The sequence below is a fragment of the Morone saxatilis genome, unplaced genomic scaffold, assembly GCF_004916995.1.
Source record: "Morone saxatilis isolate NCDOM2014 unplaced genomic scaffold, NCSU_SB_2.0 Contig18, whole genome shotgun sequence".
Taxonomy (NCBI): domain Eukaryota; kingdom Metazoa; phylum Chordata; class Actinopteri; family Moronidae; genus Morone; species Morone saxatilis.
Window position 1 is genome coordinate 29,150,416 of NW_023339740.1, and position 9,414 is coordinate 29,159,829.

Consider the following 9,414-nt stretch of genomic DNA (forward strand, 5'->3'; position numbering starts at 1 on the left):
GGAGAGATATGTCATTAAAACACACAGAAATAAAACTTAACTTGACTAATACCGAGAGCCTGTTCATTGATGAATCTTAAGGGAGGGCGGTCTGGAACACACCAAATTTCCAGAAGGGGCCTGTAAGTGGTGAGAAATCCAGTGGAAGCCAGGAATTAAGGAAACAGTCCTGCGCAGGAGGCTCTGCTGCACAAGAAAGGCAAATTCCAACCAGTGGGGCCTAAAACAACATTGTCACCTAAGTCAATGGGGACAGGTTAACTTTCCGCTATTTTCTGTAACGTATATGTTACAATGTCGGATGTTCATATTTACACATTAACCATATATTTTTGTGTGCCACATTGCTATTTGTCCAAAAGGTAAGTTATCTGTTAGACTTTTGTCAATCCACACCGACAGCAGAATGAAGCGGTGTCACAAAGCATTTGGGTGTTGACCTCGAGAGGCTTTCGGGAAGTTTGGTCAAATGAGAATAAAGTGCCTTTTAGGGAGTGTTGTAATTAAAGACAGCGGAAACTAAAAATGACTTGGTTTCAGACAGAGAATGAGGGGCTCTATATACGTTTTTTTTTTGGAACTGTTGAATCATGCAAACTACTCTGCTAAAATGCCAAGAAAAAGAATATAAAGTAAAAATTTTTTAAATGAACATTCTTTCAAAATATTTTAACTAGGAGAAGGTATAAGAAATGACCCTTTTTCCTGTGTGAGGCGGTGCTTTGTTGTTTAGACGTAGACCCCTTTTTTTTGGTCCAACTGGCCACAGACCCACTGTGGCTTCTGGGTCTCCAGTGACCTTCAGACCAAACAATCCTGCGAGGTTCATACGACTAAAATGCGTCTCGATGGTTCCAGCTTCAACTAAAAGAGGAAGGAAGAGGGATTTGTATTTTCTAAAGTAATTCAAATTAAAATAAAATAAAGCATATTTGTAACTTCCTGACTCTGCTACATCAGTTGTTGTCTGTCTCAACGAGCCCATGCAGGAGTCCTTGACATCTACCACACAGAGTCTGATACTCACTTCATTGTCATTTTGTATGGTAGTAGGCTAAGATGCGGAATTTTAGTTGAAGCTGGAACCATCGAGACGCATTCTATCGTATGAACCTCGCAGGATGTTTGGTCTGAAGGTCACTGGAGACCCAGAAGCCACAGTGGGTCTGGTGGCAGTTGACAAAGGGGTCTACGTCCTAAACAACAAGCACCGCCTCACACAGAAAAAGGGTCATTTCTTATACCTTCTCCTAGTTAAAATATTTTGAAAGAATGTTCATTTAAAAAATTTTTACTTTATATTCTTTTTCTTGGCATTTTAGCAGAGTAGTTTGCATGATTCAACAGTTCCAAAAAAAAAACGTATATAGAGCCCCTCATTCTCTGTCTGAAACCAAGTCATTTTTAGTTTCCGCTGTCTTTAATACAACACTCCCTAAAAGGCCACTTTATTCTCATTGACCAACTTCCCGAAAGCCTCTCGAGGGTCAACACCAAATGCTTGTGAGCACCGCTTCATTCTGCTGTCGGTGTGATTGACAAAGTCTAACAGCTATAACTTACCTTGGACAATAGCAATGTGGCACACAAAAATTATATGTTAATGTGTAATATGAACATCCGACATTGTAACATTATACGTTACAGAAAATAGCGGAAAGTTTAACCTGTCCCCATTGACTTAGGTGACAATGTTGTTTTAGCCCACTGGTTGAATTTGGCCTTTCTGTGTGCAGCAGAGCCCTGCGCAGGACTGTTTCCTTAATCCTGCTTCCACTGGATTTCTCACCATTACAGCCCATTTCTGGAAATTTGTGTGTTCCAGACCGCCCTCTCCCTTAAGATTCATCAATGAACAGGCTCTGGTTTAGTCAAGTTTAAGTTTGTATTTCTGTGTGTGAATGACTTCCACTTTGCTCAGGTGTGGGACATTGTAGAGAAGTATGACACAGGCTGCACACCAGGTGGAGGGAAGGACAGCATGAGTGTGTTCTATGATGCTGGGCTGTTGTTCGAGTCCAGTGCATCTGGCACTCCCATCAGACAAGGTGATACTACTTCACTCTCCAGTTTACTGCTCATCATTATCTATAGTATCTCTAAGGGATGTAAGGGCCAGCAAGTGGCAGCCACACAACTAAATGTCTTTTAGTCACATGTCAAATAAGCAAACACTCCACCAACTGTACTCCTCTTTAGTCTTGTAATGAAAAGTATTGCAATCAGAATGTGTAATTATGGTTAAACTAATTACTAGTTAAGTTGTTTTCAGTTGTCTCAAACATTTTCTTTATTTTTACAGAATGTGCTGCTGAAATGATAAAGAAAAGTAATTTTAATGAGTATTATTGTAACATTGTGGAGGCTTGCTTGTGTCCTCTCCATGTTTGCCACTAGCAAGCATTTATTAGTCACTCTGTAGCATAATCTCTCAAAGTGTGGACCTCAGGCGTAATATTGGCCCTCAGAAAATGTTGTACAGCTCCCAAATGTGACAGAAATGCAGCGTCATTCAGGTTAGGATTGACAACTTGTAGTAAACTACTGGTTTCATGGAAACTAGTGGCACATTGCAAGTGCAAGGAATTATGTTCTGTCATAAAAAATTAAATAAATGATAATAACATTATAAATAGAAAATAAATAAAATAGAAATAAAAACATAAATAGATAAACAAATAGATAAATAAATTAGAATCAATTAAATACTAAAAAAGTAGTAAAAATAGACGTGGACATAGTGATAAAAGGATGCCTCACTGTGGGTCTTTGTTCTGACTTCAGGGATAATTAAAAGGCCACTATCTAAAGGTAGGGTCATAGAGGCTGGTGAAAAAGTAGGACTAAGACCATTAAGAGCTTTTCAAACCAATGAAAGGATCCTAAAATTGATTCTAAAGCAAACAGGTTGCCACTGCAGGGACTTTAAAATTGGTGGAATGACAACGGTGTTGTCACATCTCTACACACAACACTTTGGACCATGGATGACTAGTGTCATGACATTACTGTGTCTACTGTGTCAGATGACTTGTTCATTATTTTAAGTATCACAGAAACCATTCGGTTTAGGAAATAGTCTTTTGTTTTTGTTTTCATTCCAGAATTAAAGTGTCCATCCCCCAGCAGGAGAAAACGAGCCGGCACTATAAGGAATGTCAGAAGTAAGAATCATAGCTCAAATGACCTGATAACGACATGTTCACTGAACCTCTGCATTACAGTACAGGATATAACAAATGTTTTGAGGATATCTGACATTTAAAATATGCATCTATGAAATGATATGTGGCAGCAGGTAGTAGATGATTCATACTGAATTTTAAGAAGCACAAGTGATTTTAATTTTTAAGTGCAAACAAAAAATATGAATATTTCTAAATAAGTACATATACAGGTTATAGCAGCTCTTAACTTTTGTGACACAGACTGCTTCCATGCTAAAACCATTTTCTGTAAGTAAAGCGATGCCATCAGCTCATAAAAATCATCAATCAAGTTTTTTTTAGTTTTTTTTTTTTACATCATTTCTTTAGCCATTTTCTTCATGTCTGGATCAATAAAAAGGATGGGGAGAACCCTGGGTGGTCATGCTGGTGGTAAGAAATAAATCAAAATTGTAACCTTTTGTAATTACACTTTAGGTGAGGATGACAACAGTTACATGGACAGCGCCAAAAAAAAAAAAAAAGAGTTACATGGACAGCAATGAAATAGTTTCTCGCACCACATTCCCTGAAAGTTGGCTGTGGTCAGATATCAAACTGCCTGCTTGCCCTCGACAAACACCGAACTGGTGAGTCAACAGAAATATACAAAACATCATGGCACCACTAAAATTTCTCACAAGTTCTTTTATCACTGAAACTGATCACACATTTCTTTGTTTCAGTGACACCACATCAGTTGTGAAAAATGTTCCTTTGCAAGACTCAATCACAACCTGGCAGATCATTGGCGTTAGTCTGTCAAGAACTCACGGTGAGGATTCGGTTTCTCTTTACGACTTGACTTTTCTTTACATTTATTGTGATTATAAGGGATTTCTTTGAGCAGATAACAGTGTTGTTTGTTTTTGGTTTGATTCTGTCCCAGTCTTGTGTTGTATATATTATGGTGATGAGATGCAGCTGCAGGCAAACACACACACAAAGAGACACACACAGGGAGAGAGGTGCTCCAACAGTGACATCAGGTTTGAAGAGGAACAGAAGATAATGTCCCAGGGGCAGATGTAACATCTTTAATTTGTCAGGTTCTGGAGGAGGATTTTGATATCTGGAGAGTTTGTCAGTTAATAAAGATTCAGATTTTAAACTTTTATCTTCTTCTTCCCCTCATTCTCATCCTTTAGTTTTCTGTCATGTTTATTTTTCCTCCTGACTTTAAGGTATCTGTGTGGCCGATCCATTAGAGGTCATTGTCCGGAAGGATTTCTTCATTGATCTCAAACTGCCGTACTCTGCTGTTCGTGGAGAGCAGCTGGAAATTAAGGCTATCCTCCACAACTACAGCCCAGATACTGTCACTGTGAGTCTGGATTATTTAGCTCTTGTGTTCAAGGACAGATGGTAAGCTTTACTACAAAAATAGTACTTTGCAAATGTGCAGTGCAGTTTTAATTTAAATAATGCCAGATAAACTGACCAATGCAAACTGTGACATTCAAAAAATTAAATCAGAAGTATCATCAGCCTCATACTTACAATCTTCCCTTGAGAGGTATAGTTCAATCTTTTGGAAAATATCATTATTTGTATTTTTTCCAAAATTTTGTGAAGAACAGAAATATAGTTAGCCTAGCTTAGCAAAAGAGTTGGAGGCAGCGGGGAACAGCTAGCTTTGTTCTGTTCAAATTACCACCAAAACCTGTGTTCACCAACCATATCTGACAACCTTCACTATACAGTAGCTGGAGACACTATGCAAAGGTGCTGAACAGATGGATTAAATAAACAGATTATTTACAGAAACACAGTTGTCAATGTAGTCACTAGTCGCATTTGGGAAAAGTTTTTTTCTGTTTTAAAGTATTTTTCTGGCTTTTATTGCCTTTATTTGATAGTGACAGCTGAAGACAGACATGAAAGGGGGGCAGAGAGAGGCGATGATCCAAATAATACATCTTTTTAAATACGCATGTGTCATTAGTGATTTACATTAAACTGACCATTTTGATCCTTATGCTTGAATTTCGTGTGTATGTTTTGATGGTGGTGGTGGAGAGTGCTGTCATAATGCGTCCATTCAAAATCTCCATAGGTGTTAAATTGGGTTGACCCCCTATGTACCCTGGAAACATCTGCATTGGACAATTTCCCTCACCTTTATTCATTCATATGTTTCCTTTAATTTGTCAACATCTAAATGTCAAGTCTTCATTTTTCCCTCTTTACCTGTTTCAAGGTGCGTGTGGATCTGATTGAGGAGGAGCATGTGTGCAGCTCAGCATTCAAGCGTGGAAAGTATCGTCAGGAGGTTAAAGTTGGGTCCCTAACTACACGATCTGTACCCTTCATCATTATTCCCATGAAGGAAGGACAATATGGCATTGAGGTCAAAGCAGCTGTTAAAGACTCATCGCTCATTGACGGAATCATGAAGATGCTGCGGGTGGTGGTAAGAGAAACACAGTAGTGGGTTTAGAGCTTTTTAAACCATATTAGAAATGTTTGTTATTGAAGTAAAATGCTCAAGTACTTGTTGAACTCAACATTTCTACCTCAGACCTTTAATTGTCTGATGGGCTCAAGGATGCAAAAACATCAAAGTTTGTTGATGTTTGTCTTTTTGTTGTTTTTTTCCCGTGGAACGTCATTGTTTTTTTTACATAAGCCGAAACAAAAAGATTTGGTTTCTGTATTTCGGCAGCCTGAAGGCGTGACTTGCGAAGGATCCTCAAGATAATAACACTAAACCCAGCCACAAGGTGTACAAGTTTACTATTGAAGTACTTAATGGAGCAAAAAAAATTAGTGGTAGTGAAAACCCGTAGACTTGCAAACGGTCTCTTTCCTCTAGGTGGTAGACAACGAGGAAATTATAACAATGAAATTCCTTTGGAAAGATTTGTTCCAAAAAAAAAGATGTACAACCTGCAAGCACGCACTTGATCTCTGGTGAGCAGGTGAGTTCAAGGAACATGACTTCCTGCACTGTAAACCCTAATAAGTTCACAGAACTCAAAAATTATTTTGTAACAGATTACACAAAAATATTTTAGTGATGTTTTTAAATGTTTTAAGTTTACAAAAAATAGAAATTACATTTACAGTTGCCTTAAATTATCTCAATGTTATCTTATAAATATTGATATTCCTCAATAATTAGGGAGTAATTCACTCAAAATGTTCAATATTTTTCAACTCATATAATGTGGGAAATACACTCAAAATGTTTATATGTAAAAAGAAATGTAATACGCCTTTTCATTTCCCAACATTTTATAGACCAAACAACCATAAAAACTATTAGTTGTAGCCCAAATCTCTAGCAATGCCATTAAGATGAGAAAATAAAACAAAATGTCACAGCCTGATTTATTTTAAAAGCAGGAGTTAAGAACACTGAACAGTTAAAAACTTAACATCAGTCAACCTAGGGAGATCATTCACAACAATTTCATCTTCGATGACAATAGAAATGCTCTTGGGGCTTGTGTTGTCAGTGACCACAGTAAGGAGACCCACAGGAGTGTCAGCAATGTCTGGCTCATCTTCTTGCTGCAAAATACAAACAATCCTATTATGAGGACAATTCCAGTAGAAAGGTTTAAAGTCATGCATCATTAACAATGTCAACACATTCTTTCTAACTCAGATAGCTGAAGACTCATATTGGATTCAAATACACTTACATAAACAGATTTGCATGAAACAAGAACTGTGGATTTCTTTCATTGTACATACCACATTTTAGCATTATACTGGGAAAAAAAACAACCTATCCATCGATTTGAACCTGAAAAGAGGCCTTAAAGTTGGTTTCCCATACTATATTTCATGTTACATGTCATTGATATTGACATTTCTATGAGTACACTAAATACTTACATTCCAGGTCTTGAAGAACTCAGAGTCATCCTCTCTTAGGTACACCGGGAGGGCACGAAGGGCCAGACTGCGTCTCATGTTTACATCATGTTGTTCCTAGATTGACAACCAAAACATAATAATCATTATAGAAATATTTACCAGCACATCAAGCCAGTTCAACTTATGTAATCCTAAAATGATCATCAATAACCATCATCGTGCTCACAGCAAAGTTAATCTTAAACTCGGAGTCACGTGATACAGCGAGGATAGACAAACGTGCCTCTGAGAGCTCCCGACAACACCTAGCTAAAATTATCCTTTTACTGACTTATACTACCCAAACTGTGAACTAAAGTCGACTTCAAGTAAGTGCATGAATACCAGATCCAAAGGGAAACTAAACTACCTTGCTGGTCCTGCACTTATGATGGATGCGAAAAATGATAAGGCTAGCTCTAGCCATCCACAGGCTAGCATCCAACATGACGAGCATGGCGAAGAAGGAGGGAACTCAGGTGAGAGTTCAACTCACATTCTCAGAGAGATACGGGAAGGAAACCAAAAACTTGCTACCCAACTTGATTCCAAGCTGACGGAGATTAATAATGCAATCACGAAGCTGGATAAAACAATGAACGGTCTGGTCACGAGAGTTATGCAGGCTGAAAACCGCATCAATGATGCAGAAGAAACTGACTGGCTCCCCGCCACTCTGGGCTCTGACAAGAAACCGAGACCCATCATAATCAGATTTCTGAAGTACCAAGACAGAGAGAGGGTCCTCTGCGCCGCTGCTTTACTGCAACTTTATTGCAACTGCATCCTGAAGGTGAGGACGAGCCTGAGTAAAAGTTTACTGCTGGCGATGCGTTTACTGAGGCTTGGGACATTTAATCTTCACTGGACACTCTTCATTGGTTAGTGTAACCTATCTTTACACAGTAGTCATAACTTTGCTTATATTTTCCTTTCATTATAGTCATTGAGAGTATTTTGGATGCTACAGCTAATAATATAGATGCTGCCACTTAACCTGATCCATATTATTTTATTACAACTTCGCCTGTATTTGACAATTGTTTTTGACCACTTGTTCAGAAAGAGTGAGGGTGCTAACCCCTGAACTGGGTGTTTGTCGATGTAGCTTTGTGGGAGTGTTAGGTCTGCATTTGGGGATATCAGACACGCAACTCTATACAGATGAGGACTTGCACTGTTTTTGTTCAAAAGCAATGCTGTTATGGGTGGGAATTAATATTGTTCTATTTTCTGTGGGATGGGCCTTACCTTTTTCTCTTCTTTTTTTGACTATCATCAATGTGTTACCTGGCACAATATTTGAATATCTCAACTCAAATATTTACCTTATGAACCAAGCCTAAGCTACCAACGATCTATCAAGTATCGCCATAAAGTAACAACATGGCTAAGGTAGTGAAATTCACATCATTTAATGTAAATGGGTTGAATGGACCAGTTAAAAGGAAAAGAGTATATGATTACTTGAAAAAGTTGAAAACTGAGATAGCATTTATACAGGAAAGCCACCTTACTAAAACTGAGCATCACAAGTTAAGGAGGGAATGGGTAGGGCAAGTATATGCATCTTCATTTAACTCAAAAGCAAGGGGAGCTGTAATATTATTACATAAGAACCTACCCTTCTCTATGGATAAATATATTTCTGATCCAGCTGGGGGATATGTATTGATCCAAGGCAATATGTACTTGGACACTCCTAAATGTGTACGCCCCAAACTACGCATGGATCCCCACTCCTGTTGATTCAAGACCAATTATTTCTTAAAGTGGTCTGACTGCTTCTTGGGAATATATTGATAGGGAGGAGGTTTCAACTTTTGCCTTGACCCAGTTTTGGATAGGTCATCAATCACTGTAGTGACAAGGACTTAAGCAGCCAGATCCACATTGGCCTTTATCAAAGACTTTTGTGACGCCTGGAGACACCTACACCCCTCAACTAGGGATTAATTCAATTCAATTAAATTTTATCTTGTATAGCGCCAATTCGCATAACAGGAAGTTGATGCTCAGGACACTTTTCACAATAGACGCAGGTCTAGGACCGGAACTCTTTATAAGCATTTACAGGAAACCCAACAGTACCACCAAATGAGCAAGACCTTGGCGGACAAGGCAAGGAAAAACTGCCTTTAACAGGCAGAAACCTTAGCGACAGATGCCTTCGGCTCTAGGCGTGGGGTGGTCGTCTGTCTTGACCAGTTGGGTGTGGAGAGAAGAGGAAAGAGGGACGAGGAATAACAGAACAGACGACAGAACGAGAGACAGACAGAGCAGACAGACAGACAGACAGACAGGTGCATAGCAACAACAGTGATTGTAATGGCAAATCCAG

General features: G+C 38.7%; 2 protein-coding genes across 2 annotated transcripts in view; both read left to right on the forward strand.

Annotated features, from left to right (window-relative positions):
* The window catches only part of LOC118328769 (complement C3-like), a 27,458-nt gene extending 26,590 nt beyond the window's left edge, over positions 1–868 (forward strand). The window contains exon 6 of the mRNA XM_035662668.1: positions 796–868. Coding sequence (XP_035518561.1) covers positions 796–868 — 73 coding nt within the window. The remainder of the gene's footprint in view (positions 1–795) is intronic.
* Positions 869–1,078: 210 nt separating this feature from the next.
* On the forward strand, positions 1,079–5,907 carry LOC118328770 (complement C3-like). The gene is made up of 9 exons (XM_035662669.1): positions 1,079–1,230; positions 1,923–2,048; positions 3,105–3,164; positions 3,645–3,664; positions 3,699–3,796; positions 3,893–3,981; positions 4,391–4,530; positions 5,407–5,619; positions 5,872–5,907. The coding sequence occupies exons 1-9, from the start codon at positions 1,122–1,124 to the stop codon at positions 5,905–5,907; spliced, it is 891 nt and encodes a 296-aa protein (XP_035518562.1). The 5' UTR covers positions 1,079–1,121.
* Positions 5,908–9,414: the final 3,507 nt, after the last annotated feature.